General features: G+C 45.2%; 1 protein-coding gene across 1 annotated transcript in view; it reads right to left on the bottom strand.

Annotated features, from left to right (window-relative positions):
• Positions 1-305: 305 nt before the first annotated feature.
• The window catches only part of Otoa (otoancorin), an 82,895-nt gene continuing 65,839 nt past the window's right edge, over positions 306-17,361 (bottom strand). Inside the window, exons 23-29 of the mRNA XM_031384603.1 lie at positions 16,519-16,706; positions 14,055-14,210; positions 7,224-7,366; positions 6,645-6,781; positions 6,038-6,135; positions 2,584-2,779; positions 306-542 (exon numbers count right to left, since the gene is read on the bottom strand). Coding sequence (XP_031240463.1) covers positions 478-542; positions 2,584-2,779; positions 6,038-6,135; positions 6,645-6,781; positions 7,224-7,366; positions 14,055-14,210; positions 16,519-16,706 — 983 coding nt within the window. The 3' untranslated portion in view covers positions 306-477. The remainder of the gene's footprint in view (positions 543-2,583; positions 2,780-6,037; positions 6,136-6,644; positions 6,782-7,223; positions 7,367-14,054; positions 14,211-16,518; positions 16,707-17,361) is intronic.

The following is a 17,361-nucleotide window of genomic DNA, read 5'->3' as shown; positions in this document are numbered from 1 at the left end:
AAGAATATTGGCTTCTGTTGAGCGATTCATTTATTTTAGCCCAGCTAAGTGTCGAAGGAGAAATCCAACACTGCCTGGTGCCCCAGGGAAGGAAATCAAGCCAGACTGGAAACAAAATCACCCCCTGGCTAAAAGGGTGTGTTTGTTCTCTCTCTCTCTCTCTCTCTCTCTCTCTCTCTCTCTCTCTCTCTCTCTCTCTCTCTCTCTCTCTCTCTCTCTCTCTCCTCATCCTTTCATCACCACAGCCTCTCTGTCTCCAAGTCAACATGGGATGGAAAAAAAAAATACCCACTAGGGAGACAGGCTGGCTTAAGAATGCAAGATGGTTTTTAATTTTTTCCAAGGTCCCATGATCTCCCTGCCCTCGCTGAGGCTCCTCAGGTAGAGGTGTGAAAACAGCTTCCCCGGGTCTGAAAGCAGCTTCCGTCTCTACACACCTTCACCAACTTCTTGCAACACCAAACAGGCCACTCAGCATCAGGACTTGGCTATCAGAAGCAGCAGGGGACAGCCAAGCCAAAGAGCCTGGGAGGTGGGTTCTCCTGAAAGCAAACACAGGGCAAGAAGGCCCATGAAGTTGCTGTGGACTGGAGAAGGGGGATGCATCATGGTCAGCTCCCTACAGACCATTTCCTCATCCCTTAAATGGGGGTGATGGAGGAACTGGAACAAATACGGGATTGTGTACACCAGACCTGCCTTAATCAAAAGGAGTCAGGGAGCAGAGCATATTCAAGTTGCAGGTGCCTGGGTGCATTGCTGACTCAAGAACTCTTGGGGGAGGTCTGGGAATCTGCATTTAAGCTACTCCCAGGTATTTAAGAAGCAAGAAATGTAGAAAGGGTTGGGCTCCCAAAAAAGGGTTCACCCAATGGCAGCCTTGGGGTGGGGCAGGGGTGGGGGACTGAAGGGTAAATGGAGGAAGGGTATTAGGGTCTTGCTTTGCCCCTTTCTGACATTGCTGTTTCAAGAGAAAACTGATACCTACCTCTGCAGAGGATTTGACAATCTCTCTTAACTTAAAAGAGTACTTGCCACTGGCAAGATTGCACAGCTGCATTATTTGTAACAGAAAATATGATAATCCAACTGAGAATCTATACATACAGATCTGGTTAGGCACTTGAGGCTCAGCCTTATAACCAGCCATTGTTCTGTTCCCACAGAGGGCACAGAATGCCTCTGACAGGTATCGTCAGATCCACACATCCAAAATGCAGGGTGCAGGACAAGGCTACAATAAGCCCTTGTAAAAGTGCAAGGCTTGTGTAGACATGACTTATTTGTGTCTGTACAGACTGTGTAGACAAATACATCAGGTACTGACAACATTGGCTACCCCTGGGGAGAAGAACTGAAAAGCTGGGAGACAGCGAACAAAGGGGAAAGGTTTATTATATAACTTCGGGCCTTATATGTTTAAAGCTGCATGTGTTTAAAGCTTCGTGTGTTATTGATTTTTGTATCATCATACAAAACACCATATGGATTCTATGTTTCAATGAAAATTTGCAAAAGTATACCAAAGAACATGGTACCTATTTGGTGGTGCCACTTGTGGCCACAAAAATGGTCAGGTCTTCAATTCAACATCCTCAGTGGAAGGAAAGGGGTGAATATGGGGATTTTTAATTAAGGAAAAGAAGGGAAGGAGACAGGAGAGGAAGAAAGGGAAGGGAGTCCTAGTTAGGACCAAATTCTCTTTCTAGTCTGAATATTTTCAGGTTATCCCCTAATCAGGATGCAACCCATCTCCATCATCCTCTTTCTTTACCACCGGCCTCAGAGTCACGCCGACACCGTGTCTTCTCTCACTCTTCCATGACTGAATTTACAAGGGTGATTCATCTGGTTTCCTCTAAACTACCTGTCCCGAAGTATAGACACACACCTGCTCCAAAGGAGGTACCCACTCAAGACAGGCGTCAGGAAGATGTGTGAGAGAGTGAGAGTCAGAAGAGGAAGCCATAGCACCCTAGGCAATGGCATCTGCTCTGGGGAACTCTCCCTCCCTCCCTTCTTCTTTCCCTCCCTCCCTCCCTCCCTCCCTCCCTCCCTCCCTCCTTTCCTCCTTCATCCTCCCGTACCCCTCCTTTCTTCCTTCCTCCCCATCTTGCTTAGTCCTCAGTCAACATCACCTGCCCTTGCTTATTGCCTCCCTAGTCTATAGCTTTGAGATCTTATTGACAAGGAGGCATCACCTGCCCTACTTACATCCATACTCTTGGTCCCTACATAACAGGTATCAAAGAGATGTACAGTGATTGATTAATACTGGGCAGCACGTAGGTAGATGAAGGAGTCATTGAAATAAACTGAGTCCTGAGAGATTCTGAATCAGTGGATTCTGGGTCACACCCAGGGAATTTGAAGCCTTCTAATGATCTCCAAGGTGGTTTTAAAGATGCAAGAGCTGACAGTATTTAAAGGAAGCTTGGTGGGGATTTAAGGTGTATCTTTGAGAGCAGACACCCCAATGTCTATCAAGCGCTGAATCATGGGAACCTCCCCAACTTGCAGGGTGGACCAAGGTTCAGAGAAGGGGAATGGGGGCGAGGCTGAGACAGGTGTTGTTCTGCTCACCTGCCGAGAACCCAGTGGAGGCTGGCCAGGTCGGGCTGGAACTCATAGGATCCGTCTGCCAGGAGTGAGTCTTGGCGCCATCTAGTGCCCTCTGGAGGCTCTGCAGCTGTGCGGAGCTAAGCTGCAGGCGCTGGGAGTGGGTTACAAAGGCTGCATTCTGAGGACCCAGGGAAGCAATCTGCTCCGTGGACAGCTCCTGGAGGCAGGAAAGTTGGGGGTAGGGGGACCTCAGTATACCCTTCTCCAGATTTTCCAAACCTCCTTTATCTGCTCGGAGCTTCACAACTTTGTCATACCGTTGCACCGTGACTGTAAGCAAGCATTAAATAGAGGCTGAAAGAACCCCTGTTCGATTTGTCCACCAACAACAGCTGAACTCTGGGCCTCTTTAAAAAGAGAGCATGGGAGATTTTCTTAAAGTATTACAAGGGTCTTAAGCCATTCTAGCTCCAAGCTGAGGCTTTTCCTTGAAGTAATTAAAAGCATTAAAAGGGGTCTTGGCTTTCCACGTGAATGTTGGTAATTATTTTGTGCCAGAGGAAACTCTGAAGAAGCAAGCTCTGGCCAGAATGCCAGTCTGAGTCTGCGCACACACCGGCTGTGTGGTCTTCCCAGATTATGTTGCCTCTCTAGGCTTTTTGGACTTACTTTGAGGTGACTCAAAGACCTCACCTCCAAGGTTAATCCCTGACCCTTTGGTATGACCAGCAGAATCCTGGTTGACTGGTGAATCCTGGTAGCTCAGTGGAGGTCAAGAGCAATGATGCTTGTTTGTTTGTTTGTTTGTTTGTTTGTTAATGCTGCCATGGACAGCAGATATGGGGGACTCTGCTGGGCACACTGTGATTCTCAGTGTACAATATATTTTTTGAAGTCACACAGCTTTAAAAGGACTTGGTGGCTAGCTCCAGAGAGACTAGGCTGAGATGGCTGAGAAGAGCCTCTGACATCTCCTGATTGTCTTAAAGCATCCCCCAAAGGCTAGGAATCCACATACTTCTGTTCCTTTATCCCTTCCTTTCCTATTGGCCACTCACTTCCCTCCTGTCGGAGTAGATGCCTCCTGAAATTGAATTCCCCTGATTACAACCCTTCCCTGCTTTTCCCACCACCACACCAGAAGCTCAGGGTCCTCAACACGACAACAGCACCTTCAGGAGGCCTGCCTGCCTCTCCTACTGCCCTTCCCTCCAGGCCCAACAAGAATCTGCATTCTCCCAAGTGGGAAGCATCTCTTTGTGCCCTTCCTCCAGTCTGGGGCACTGTCCTCCCCTCCGCAGCAGGCAACCTGACTCACACCTATCATTAACAGAGTCTGTATTACAAACATTATCTGTTTCTCCACTACTGCTGATTTGTGATCCACAAGCTAGACTGAATCCCTATGCCTACAGTGTTTTCAAAAACAAATTCAAACTGGCTATCAACATGTAAAATCAGGAGATTTCACATCAAAATGAAGGTTTCTGGTTGCCCCTGAAAAAGGTAAAGAAGATCCAGCCACACTAGGCCCACGTGGTCACATTGCCCTGATGTACACAGGCTGAGGGACACACACGCACACACTTTCCCCTGTAACAGGGGCTCTCCAGCTCAGCTCAGGCCACACCCAACCTTGGCATCACCTCGCTGGTCCCTGAAGACACTGTGCTATAACCTCTTCCCCAGAGAATTTTCAGACTCCAGATGTATCTAACCTGGAGCCCATCCTGATGTCAATGAAATAGAAATTTCAACAACAGGCAACTGCCTGGACAAAGAAGCCACCCTAACTATACTCTAAGCATGGCCAGAAGGAAGTGCTCGGGAAGCGCTGTGATTCACTGCTTCCCAGTGCAGTGTGCCCAGAGAGGAAGAAGGAATTTGCTCAGCGGCTATAATGGTTTGAGTCAGGAGCTGGAGAGATGGCTCGGCTAAGGGCACTGACTATTCTTCCAGAAGTCCTGAGTTCAAATCCCAACAACCACATGGTGACTCACACCCATCTGTAATGGGCATCCAATGCTGTCTTCTGGTGCATCTGAACAGCAAGAATGTACCAACATACATGAAATAAATAAATAAATCTAAAAAATAAAATTAAAAATAAAATAAAATGCCAGGCAGTGGTGGGGCACGCCTTTAATCCCAGCACTTGGGAAGCAGAGGCAGGTGGATTTCTGAGTTCGAGGCCAGCCTGGTCTACAGTGTAAGTTCCAGGACAGCCAGGGCTACACAGAGAAACCCTGTCTCGGGAAAAAAAAAAAGTTTGAGTCAGGAATGTCCCTCTCTGGTTTCTGTGTTTGAACAGTTAGTGCTCAGTTGATAGCACTTGGCAGGTTGTAGAACCATCCTGTACAAGTAGGCCACTGGATGTATAGCATTAGTGGGCCTTGAGAATTCCGACCTGGTCTTGCCTCTAGTCCCCTCTCTGCTTCCTGTCTGACACAGACCTAGTGACCCAACTGCCATGCTAGACTGCACCCATTACACCTGAGCTGAAATAAATCCCTCCTTCCTTAAGTTGGTTCTCTTTCATTGGTGTTGTTGTTGTTGTTGTTGTTGTTGTTGTTGTTGTTGTTTTACAGCAACAGGTAAGTAACGAATGCTGTAGCCTTGAGGCCAGCTGTTTATTTCCCCCAAATAGTTGCCCATGGTGCAGAAGTGTTGTAGGCATCCAGCATCCCAGTGAGGTGGACAGGGTGTGTCCTGTGTCACTCAGAAAGCAGCAGCACCAAAACTGAACCAAGAGTAGCAGCACATACCAATAATCCTGGGACTTGGGAGACTCAGACGGGATGGTATTTAAGGCCAGCCTGGGCTTAATATTCAAGCTTAATAGCCCAGGCTACATAACAAGCTTAAGCAAACCAAACAATATATTAAGTCATTATCTCAGAAACAGAAAAGGGTGGGGAGATACCTCTGCCGGTATCCCAACCCTGGGAAGACAGGGCCAGTTAAGTCCCTCATCAGTCAGCCTAAGCCCTTGGTTGAGCAGAAGTTGGACCTGATTGGACAGGAGGATATTTACAGTGTATTTAGTATGACTTGTCAGGTTGTCTTCCCAAAAAAAAAAAAAAAATGAATATGTTTGCTTATGAATGTTCCCTCCTCCGACACTGCTAGAGATGTTAAGGCACATACCATGAATTTTACAAAACTTGAAAGCTTCTGGATTCTGAAACGTATCTGTCCCCAGGGACTTTGCACAAGGGTATACCATACCTCCAGAAATATACGGTCAGAAACATAGGTTAAGAAGGGGAGGTGCTAAAAAGAATAATAAGATAAATTGAAAACTTTAAAAAAAAAAAAAACACTTGAAATTATTTGGACATCCATCATTGGCATGTAGACCCTAAAAGCAAAGGGCTGGCTGGAAGCCCCAAGGAGCCAAGCCTGTCACCTGTGTCCCTGTATGATGTGAAGTGAGGTCGAGCTCCCATCTCTCCCTGAAGAAATGAGCACTTACTTTGAATACCTCACCAGGCAGGCTTCTTATGGCTGATGGCTGGAAATACGGCATCAGTTCTTTGTCAAGCATTCGAAGCTCTGCCTTCGTTACCCCAGCTAGGGAGAGAAAGAATCGTGAATGTGTCACTCAAGCTGTGGACTCCACAGTAATGGTTCTGCATAATGTACAGATCAATGAGTCCCGGGGAAGCACTATTCCTTACCTCACAAGACAGCCAACTAGGGAATCCAGTTCCTTAATCAACTCAGGAAAATATGTGGGTCACATTAGCCCTGATTGGCTTCCTACAGTGGCATGTATACCCAGAGGGGTGTTCATTTATACACTTTAAGACTGGGTATAAATCTATTTAGGAGCCAATTGAATCACATTCTAGATCAATGATTTTGAGGCAATAGTGTGCACAAGAACCCCTGAGATGGCTCATTTAAAATGCAGACTTGTGGATACTGTCCCTTGCAACTTAAGTCTTGACATTCACATTCTACTAGAACTCCTTCATGTTTGGTTAATGTGGCTGAGGATTACTACTTTGTTCTGTTATGCTTTACTTTTGTCCCAATTTTAAATTTAAAGAGGGAAGATGCACCCAGGAGCCTCTTACCTGCGATGGTTCCAAGTTCCTGCAAGATGGAGCTGGTCCATTCAGTAGGTCTCCCAAATACAACTTCTGCTTTCTTCTTAAATCCAGCCAAGACAGGGGTGCTGCAGAGCAGTGTCCCAATTCTGGCTACCACTGCCCTGGTTAGAGAGGGGGAGTCTGGTAAGTCTAGGGGATTCTCCAGCCATCAAGCAGTGCACAAAAGATAAATAATCTCAGCACCTAGACAGGATCCAGCAAATCCCACTGCATACTTTAGCTCAGAAAGAAACAAAGATTGGAAAGTAGAGAGCATATGGATGGATGAATGGATGGATGGATGGATAGATGGATGGATGGATGGATGGATGGATGGATGAGTGGGTGGTGGATAGATTGATGGATGGGCAGGACAGGTAGATAAATGGGTATATGAACGGGTGGATGCATGTATGCACAGATCATAGATCAGTGGGTATATAGGTGACAAGGAGGGTAAATGGATGGATGGATGGATGGATGGATGGATGGATGGATGGATGGATGGAATAATAAATGTATGAGTGGAATATTTTCCACTTTGCACTCTAGTATTTTGCTTACCTGAATTCTGAGGTCTTTATAAGTGGTATTTCAGTGGGGTCCATAGCACATACAGTAGGACCAAGCCCAACCAAATGGAAGCTCTTCAGATCCTGGATACCATAGCCTGAATCTTCAAGGAATGTCTGCAGAATGGATTTAGCCTATAAAAAAAAGTAATTAAAAAAAAGAAATCTGTTAGTTTCTTTCCTTTGGAAATCATTTTGACTTCCAGGTGGCTTGACTGCTTAAATTCTTGGACATTCAGAGCTGAATATTTCCAGCATCTGTCTGCACAACTCTCCAGTAAAACCTCCTATGTCCTACCTCCCTGCCTCTGCTCAAACCATCTCCTCCATATGAAATATGCTTCTGTATTTTCGACTAACAAAACCCAGCTATCCTCTGTGTTTTGGTCCAATTCGAATGTCATTTCTGCATGAAAAGCTCAAGCTAGAATGATTTTTCTTTTCTCTCTTTTCTCCAGAACTGTATCTTTCCCTCAATCTTTAGAGGGAATATAAATGATTTGGAGGCTAAAAGAAAATTACACAGGGGTATCTCCAATGAAATTTGTGTGATTACATAATTCCATTTGTGTGATCTCACATAATTCCAACTGAGAAGCTATTCAAACCTCATGACTTGTCCCACGGAAAACCACTCTCCCCTACTATCCCCCAACATGGTTTAACTAGAGCCAACTGCATCATGGGATCCATAGGTGATGACACGGCTTAGTCCTCTCCTAATCATGTCCTTTCTCTGCCCGGCCACAGTAACTGGCTCCAAATTGGATTGGAGCATGTGTTCTAGCCAGAACCAATCAAGATTTTGTCTAGATTAATTATAAGAGCTTCTGTTTTTTGCCTTGAACTCAGAAAGAAACACACAGGGAACCTTGGAATGACATACAGTTATCTTCTAGAACCTGCTACACTGAGAAGGCCCACCAACCTCAGAATAAAGCAAGTACAAAAGAAAGCAGGACTCTTCATTATGGAGAGAACTAAATTCGCAGCAATAGTATTGAAGCTCCTGGATTAAGATGTACCTGAACTATGAACTTGAATTTTTCAAGTGATGTGGTGGTCTGAATGAGAATAGCCCCCACAGTCTTATATGCTTGAATGCTTGGTCCTCAGTTGGTAGAACTATTTGGGAAGGATTAGAGGGTGTGGCCATTGAAGTAGATATGTCTATCACTGGGGGGTGGACTTTGAGGTTTTGAAAGCCCACACCATTTCCAGTTAGCCTCCCTCTCTGCCTTGTGCTTGTGGGTCAAATGTAAGCTCTCAGACACTGCTCCAGAACCATGCCTGCTTGTCTGCTGCCATGTTCCCCACCATGATACTCTTGCCCTCACCCTCTGAAACTGTGAGGCCCCAAATTAAACACTTTCCTTTATAAGTTTCCTTGGTCATGGTGTTTGGTCATGACAATAGAACAGTAACTAAGACAAACATCAATAAACTCCTTCTTTCACTCAGGCTACTTTATGTTGAGTTTGTTGCTACTTAACAAATAAATGGGCCCTGGTTCACTTGATTTACCTACCCAGGGCCTGAAAAGGATCCAAGTCAATTCCTTGGACCTGAGCTACATAATGATGTGTGGATCCTTCAGTGTTGATAAGAGCAGATAAGATTGACTCCAAGAGGTCAGAGACAAAGGTGAGGAGAAGGTACTGAAGCTCAAGCATTGAGCATCTCGGTGGGAGCATGGGTCATGGGACATAGGCATTGCTCCCACTTCCTTTACATCAGTCATCTGAATCACACAGTAAAATAGTTACAATGTTAAGAGAAATACTGAGAAATACGAAATGTAGAAATGCTACAGGGAGTTCCACTTTACATGTGGCTGCTACTGTTGTCCCGTCCCCAATTCTATTTAATGTCTACATTTGCAGAGACAACTATTCCCTAGACTCCCTCACCTCCAACAGCATCCCCTCTCACCTTCTTATGAGCATCCCATCCATCTTCTATATCACTTATCACAATTTTTCAAAAATTTCCCCTTGACCATTTCTTTGTCTATCTCACTGACAGATCCCCAAAGGGTCATGTCTAGCTTGTCCTTGTGTTCCAAGTATCTAGGCTAAAGACTGCTACATACATTATGGCTGATTGAGTGCATAAATGGCCATTCTAGTGTGTAAGCCACAGACATCATAGAAAAAGACATGCTTCTCTGAAAAGGCATCAGCTTTATACCATCACAAGACAAACTTGTGCATATGAAATGTTCACTTGTCAAAACTTGACCCCCCCAATTGGTGGCACTTGTTTGGAAGGTTATGGAAACTTTAGAAGGTGGGGCTTCATTGAAGAAAGTAGTCTATAGTGACTTGCCTTTCAAGGTTCTACCTGGTCCCAGTGCCTTCTTTACTCTGTGCATCCAGTGCACCATTAAGTGAAGCACCATCCTCCACCACCCACTCTGTCACTATGGCACTCTACCCAAGCACATGTGACCATGTGACCCTGGCCCAACCCCTTGGAAACCATGAAGAAAATAAATCTTTCCTCTTTCAAGTTATTTGTGTTGGGTATTTTGTTACAGCAACAAGAAATTAATGGACTGGCCACTGATGAGTTACCCTCAACCATGCATAGCTACTAGCTGCTATGGATGAGTTCAGAATACCGACTGCAGCTTGCATGCATCTGACTGAATGGTAATATGCATGCAGAACAATAAAAGCTGGCATGCTGGGTGCCCTGCATCTGCTGCAACTTTACCCACACTGACTTATCTACTCCTGTGCCCAACCCTATTGGCCAAATATTAATATTGTTCTTCTTTCACAAACAATCCACTGAGATATGAAGAGCCTAAAACAATATTACTCTGCTACAGACTAGTGGTTCTACAGCAAAAACCCAGACAGAGGCTGGGGACATGGCTCACGGGGCCTGCCATGCAAGTGTGAAGATGAACCCACATTAATGCCAGCATGGCATTAATTAAGGTCAGCACGGACGCCTACCTGTAATTCTAGCACTCCAATGCCACACACAGGGATTCCTGAAGCAAGCTGGCTAGCTAGACTATCCAAATCAGTGAGGTCTGGGTTCAATTGAGAAACCCTGAATAGAGTGGAGAGAGAGAATGAAGACTCCCAGTGCCAACCTAGGGTGTGCGTGTACACACACACACACACACACACACACACACACACACACTCAAAAATTTAAAACCCAGACAGTGAGACACCACAGCCGTCTTAGCCAATAAAGATGTTTGCCTCTAGAGGAAAAAAAATGGAGACTTAACAGTACCCAGTATCCCCAGACAGTCAAGTACTAGACAGGGCCCACCCTGCCTAGCCTCCACGATCAGACAAGACCGGCTCATTCAGAGTGGTATGCCCATGGGCTGAATTTTTCTTATTAAGTCTTCACAATCAGGTTTTACTAGTTGACTCATGGCAATTTGTGCTCCTCAAACATGGATGCTCGTTTTAAAAATGAAAGTGCAAAATTACAATTCAGATAAAATTGCTTTGAAGATGTGGTATTAAAGTGTCCTTGCACCTGGGACCCGGAAAATGCAAGCTCAGCCTGCAAGGTGATAAGTTAAAATATATTTCCTTGGATGGCTGGACCAGTGTATATGTAATGATTCTGAGACAATTAATACCAACACTTGTAGGCGATATTAACCACAGAAAAATGAGTAGCTGTAAAACTTCAGTCTCTCTGTTCATCCCTCTGGCTTCTGTAATGGTTTTTCCCTCCCTTGCATTAGGTTTTAAGCTGAACTATCTGCTAATGTAGTTCCTCCAGGTCTGACTATTAATCTAGAAGCATGCATTTAAAGGTTTGATTGGAGGCTGAAGTAGAAGAACTGACTGCAGATGATATATGCAAATGTTACGTTTTCATATCCTTTTCAAACATATTGATATATCTCGCTGCCATCCGAGAGAATTAAAACTGGCGCACGGGGAAAGGGATGCTCTAGCCTCTAAGTTAGATCTATTTTTCGGTTTCTTCCAGGCTGCAAATAAAATCATTTTAATATCAGGAATGGAGTGTGGCACTTCCCAAACTAGTTGAAACCAGTTTCAGAGCCAGAGAACCACAGGATTGCAGAATGTTAGTAGAAGGAACTTCAGTTTAATGAGTCTAATCCTTTTCAATCTTCAAACAAGGACACCAACTCAGAGAGGGGGGGGGGGGACTGTGGTGCTGGTGACACCAGATGCTGAGGACAATGGCTGGAAAGAACAAGAAGAACGTGAAAGGTCCCCCGTAGGTCACCTGTTTGAGCACTTGGCCCCTGAGCTGTAGCACTGTTTGGGAAGGATGTGGAGCCTACAGAGAGTAGAGCCTTGCTGGAGGAGTGAGTCACTGGGAAGTGAGCCTTGACATTTGTGGCCTGATCTGACTTCCTGTTCACTTTCTGCTTCCTGACAGCCCATTCAATGTGACCAGCTGGCCTCCCTCTCCTGCAGCCACGCTTTCCTTGCCTGAAGCCATGCCTTCCCCACCAGAATGGAATATGTCCCCTCAAACCGTGAGCCAGGACATACCCAGCTTCCTTAAACCACTCCTCAGGTCGTTGGAGACAACAGTGAGAAAAGTAACTGACACAGCAATAACTGAAAAAAAGTTTACTGACCTTTACATTATTATTGTTCAACACATTTTACTTTTGAACTCAATTAATTCTCATGGCCAGGTTCTCCATATTGCCCTGCTCCAGGCGAGACGTGATTCACACCTTGCTGTCTTTGAAAGGTGCCACTCAGAGTCATGGGACATCACAACTCTGATTATCTAAACCTAGTGACAGAAGAGCCCACGCCTTGGTCTTACCCGATACCCATCCCCCTTGGTTTGACACTACCACTACTTTTCCTTTTCTGGCCACTCTTCCTTAGTTCTCTTGCTATTGTTACAAATTACCACCTGGTGGTAAAACAGGTGAATTCACCTACGAGAGGCTCTCAGTCCTGAAACAAATCAGTAGGATGTGTTCCATTTGAAAGCTTTAGAGAGACTGCATTTCCCCACTTTTTCTAACTCCTAGTTAGTTCTTTCCTTGGTTCTTTTATGGCCACTTCTGCCTTCTTCAAAGCCATCAGCCTAGCATTACAAACCCGTCTCCCTCCTGTTTCCCCCACACACACAGGAGATCAACAACCAAACAGACTTTCAACCCATCATCAACAACTAGAAAACCAAACAAAATTAAAATATTGAACAACCAAGGAGCATGTCAGGGTGATCATGAAACAGGTAAACAAAAAGTGAGCCCTAAAACTGTCCCCAAGAGGCATTTTCTACATACATCAGGAAAGACCAATGGAGCCCAGGGGTTTAGCTGCATCGAAGACAAATATCTGAGGTCAAAAAGCCAACCCAGCAACCAACCAAAGGTTGGTCAAAAAGCCAACCTTTGCTACTCTCTCCACCAGTTCAAATCTCAGCACTTACCAAGCAACCCGCTTCTGCTGACCTCTGGAAGACGAGAGTATCTTTGCATTCACTTATTCAATACATATTTATTATGTGATGAAACATGCATGTGTAACCATATATTTTTAAAGAAAAAAATATGCGCTAGTCATCTTTTATGGATACAATTTCTGTGCCCAGGATCTAGCCTAAGCCAGTATAAATATCACGCATAGTCCCCAGAGGGAAGAAATCGAACTCTTACAATGTTTTCTTCCCGTAAAAGCAGCCTCCTGGAGGTGACAATCTGGGTTTTTCTATAAATGATTATACAAAAAGATGAGAGAGAAGCCCAAGCTCAGGAAGGCCAAAGCACACTCACTTCAGGGGCAAAGAAAGAGGAGGAAATTGTACAGAGACTGTTCTAGAGATCAGCCAGGATGTCCTCCTGAGTACTGAGTCCTCATTTCTACTCGTCTGGATGTCAGGAATGAAACCACTCAGGGGGTAAGAGTCAGAAAGGGGCGGACTAAGCAGTTCTGAAAGTTCATGTGGAGCTGGAAAGCTTTTCTCTCCCTCCAGGCAGAGTGGAGAGACCTTGTAATACATGGATGATAGGCATATTCCATAGAAGAGCCATCAACAAAGCCACAGACTAACGATCACCCCACCCAATAAAGCTCAAAAGAATGCAACAAAAAGATAAAAGTTACTAGCAAAGACATGTATTTCAGAGCAAAGCAAAGCCTAGTTTTTTGATTTTTCAAGACAGGGTTTTTTTGTTTGTTTGTTGTTCTTTGTTTTGGCGGTTCTTTTTTGTTTTGTTTTTTTGTTTTTTGTAGCTCTGGCTGTCCTAGAACTCAGGAGATCCACCTGCCTCTGCCTCCCAATTGCTAGAATTACATGCATCCACCACCACCAGGTACCTACATCAAACTATTAGCAGTGTGAAGTTCGTAATGTTCATCACGCTGACAGAATGACTAAGTGTCCTTGTTTCCCTGCCTTTGGCTCAGAGCAAGTGAAAAATTACTAAGTTTTCAAATAAGTGTAACCCTTAATTAGGAGAAAATCAGTCCACAGATACAAACTGAGAGGAGCTGGAGAGGTGGCTCAGTACTTGCTGCTCCAGAGGACCAGAGTTCAATTCCAGCCACACGCATCAGGCAGTTCATAACCACCCTCAGAGGAGCTGGTGCCCTCTTCTGCCCTTGAAGGTACCTTTGCACACACGACACACACACACATAAATTTTTAACAATAAAAATAGCTGTCTTTTAGAAAAGAAAAAGAAAGAAACCGACTGAGAAACAACAATGATGATGGAATATTAGCAAGGACATAGAAGAAGCTGTCCTGAGGATCATAAATATATTCAGGGGTGCAAAGTCAAGCCTAAGCAATTAAGGACTCTATAAAAGACCCAAGAATATCTACCCACCTGTCCTGGGGTCCATTCCGTCTGCAGGCCCAGGGATGCCGCAGTGTCTATGGAGCTGAGGTCCAACTGCTCCAACTCACTCTCCCTAAGAGCCAAAGCAATGCGCCCCAAAGAGACAATGTGGTGTTGTTTCCAGCGGGAGGGCAAATCCCAAACCTTTAGGTAGGAAGAAAAACCCAGAGCAGACCAAAGATTAGTGACAGCACCTACTGTGGTCTCTACTTAATATCCTACCAGAATCCATCACTGAGACCTAATCCCTAATATGATGGTACTAATGTGATGACTCCACTCTCATAAATGGAATCCCTGCCCTTGTAAGAGAGATCTTGAGAGTGCCCAACCCACTTCCACTGTATGAGGACAACATGCTGTGAGAAACCCATCACCTTGGAGAAATTCATAATCACCAGACACTGAATCTGTCAGAGCCTTGATCATGGACTTCCTAGCTAACAGAGGTGTTAGAAATAAATTTCTTTTGTTTATAAGTTAACCAATATAAGGTATTTTATAGCAGTCTAGACACTGAGTGAATTACACACACACAGCACACACACACACACACACACAGCACACACACACAGCACACACACAGCACACACACACACAGCACACACACAGCACACACACACAGCACGCACACACAGCACACACACTACACACACACAACACACACAACACACACACAACACACACAGCACATACACACTCACACACACAGCACACACACACACAGCACACACACAGCACACACACACAGCATGCACACATAGCACACACACTACACACACACACAACACACACAACACACACAGCACATACACACTCACACACACAGCACACACACACACACAGCACACACACACTCACACACACAGCACACACACATAGCACACACACATATGCGCACACACTCACACACAATGCACACACACACACACACACACAGAGCTTTTGTTCATGTCAACATCCTTGCAGAGGTTGACAGTCTTTCTGGGGTGGGGGTTGGGGTTCCACTTCTGGGAAATTAGCTTTAGAAAATTATGAGACAAGTGCTCAGAGCCATAGGTCCAGACATGTACAAAGGTTTATTTAGGTTTGTGGGGGCAATAACTCCAGTGAGAGATCAATCGGCTGATGAGTTTACAACTCAACAGACTACTAAGAACAAAGAATAATAAAGTCATGTGGACACAGCCTTGGAAGGATACTAGAGAGTCTGTCTTTCTGTCATCATCATTCTCCTCTCCCGGCAGCCATGTGTGAGCACCTGTGCCTCCTCAGGCCCTTTCTACCGTGATATTCTATTTTATCTCAGACCCAAACCAAGAGCCAGCTAACCATGGACAGAAGGCTCTGGAACCATGAGCCAAAATAAACACTTTCCTCCTTTTAAGTTGTCTTTACTTAGGTACTCTGTCACAGCAATGGAATGCTAGCTGTCATGAAGCACTTATAAAAAAAAACTCAAAGGAGCCAAAGCTTAAGGCTAGCTAAATAAAGACCAGCCCCAAAACACAGATGTATATTTATCTTTTTGATACAGAAAAACACATTGCTTGTGGAAGACAAGTTACTGAATAATGAGTGCGATATCATTTTTGTAACAGATAATGTGAAGCAAGATATCTTGTATCTGCATGTTCAGAGAGCTGCAGACACAACAACCCAGACAGATATCTACATTATGATTCATAACAGTAGCAAAATTACAGCAATGAAATAATTTTTGGTTAAGGGGTAACCATATCATGAGGAACTCTGTTAAAGGGTCACAGCACTAGGACCATTGAGAGCCACTGTTATAAGAGAGGCAAAGTCTCTCATGTGAACCCAGAACTCATTGGTTTGGCTTTTTGGGCTAAGCCAGCTTACTCCAGGCCTTCCCCGTCTTTACCTCCAAAGGGCTGGGATTACAATGGGCCCCCACTCCATTACTTGGAGTGCTGTGATTCCAAACTCCAGTCCTCACACCTTCAAAGAAAATGCTTTCACCACTGAGCCATCTCCCCAGCCCCTCAAAGGGAACGTTTTAAAAATGACAAACTACTTCTAATCCCTTTCACACCTTTCACACACACACACACACACACACACACACATACACACACACTTTTAGATGACTTGCAGCAGGTACTGGGAAGGCCAGTTGCAGACGGCTATTAGGGTTCTCTAAGAGGGGTAAACAAAGGTAGCATTCTTGCAAGCAGTTTAGGTCAGAATGTACAGAGAACCTGGTTGGTCCAGACATGCATCATCTATGTTCTGCCTCTGCCCTAGGACAGAGGTACCAACGGTGTGCCCATTTCCCAGATGAGGAAATCATGGCCCACACTACTGAATTTCAACAAAATATTATGGGTGCAGGGCCTCGAGGGGTTGGTAAGCACAGAAAGGCTGGGGCTGGATACTAGCTGCTTGTTTGGGTTTCTGGTGAGCTTCCTCCCCAGAGTGGGCTCACCTGGACTGCCTTCTCCTTCAGGGCCATCAGCTGAGGCTGGCTGAAACCCTTCACAGCCCCCAGCAGTTCCACATTCCTGATGAAAGCGTCCTCCCCCATGCAGAGAAGGACCTCAGGGTCCCAGCAGGCATTGGCTTCAGCCAACTTGAAGATATCATCTGAAGAGGGAGTCACAACTCCATGACAACCTGGGGAACACGCACAGATGTGAGGATGTAATAGAGGAAAAAGAATTACAGGAGATGTTCAATGTTTTCTTAATAATCTTCACTAGTCAGATTCATTCACAAGAGGCAGGGTGCTATAAAAGCTGACAGTAGGGAGCCGGGGACTCCCACCTCTGCCGTTTCATGGTAATGACCTGGTTGTGCACATCCAACAAGAGACTTCACCGAAATGCAACGGGGCAGGTGGGATAGGCCTAGAATCCTAGTGCCTGGAGAGCAGAGTCAGAAGCATCCAGGGAGCTTGCTGACCACCTAGCCTTGCCAAATCTGTGAGCCGCAGGGTCACTGAGAGAGCCTGGGTTGCAGAAACACTTGGCAGGAAGACCCAAACAAAAGTCTACCCTTCCTTCTAGGGCTCCAACACAAACTGCTATGGAATTCCAGCCAGGTCCAAGCTGGGGAACCAAAAGGTTTATTGGGCTTGCTTACAGAGTATGGATGAGGGGCCCTTCCCAGAGCATGGGTGACCCTAAAACAACCATACCACAATGAAGTCTCACTCTGAATAAGCAAGTAAGCAACAACAGCCAGCCGTCGCTGTCCCTGTCACTATCAGTGAAGTTCTGATTAATCCTACGCACCTCGTGACAGTCACAGTCAATATTTACCAGGCTCT

The sequence above is a fragment of the Mastomys coucha genome, unplaced genomic scaffold, assembly GCF_008632895.1.
Source record: "Mastomys coucha isolate ucsf_1 unplaced genomic scaffold, UCSF_Mcou_1 pScaffold21, whole genome shotgun sequence".
NCBI classification, from domain to species: Eukaryota; Metazoa; Chordata; class Mammalia; order Rodentia; family Muridae; genus Mastomys; species Mastomys coucha.
This window is presented reverse-complemented; position numbering and strand designations above follow the sequence as displayed.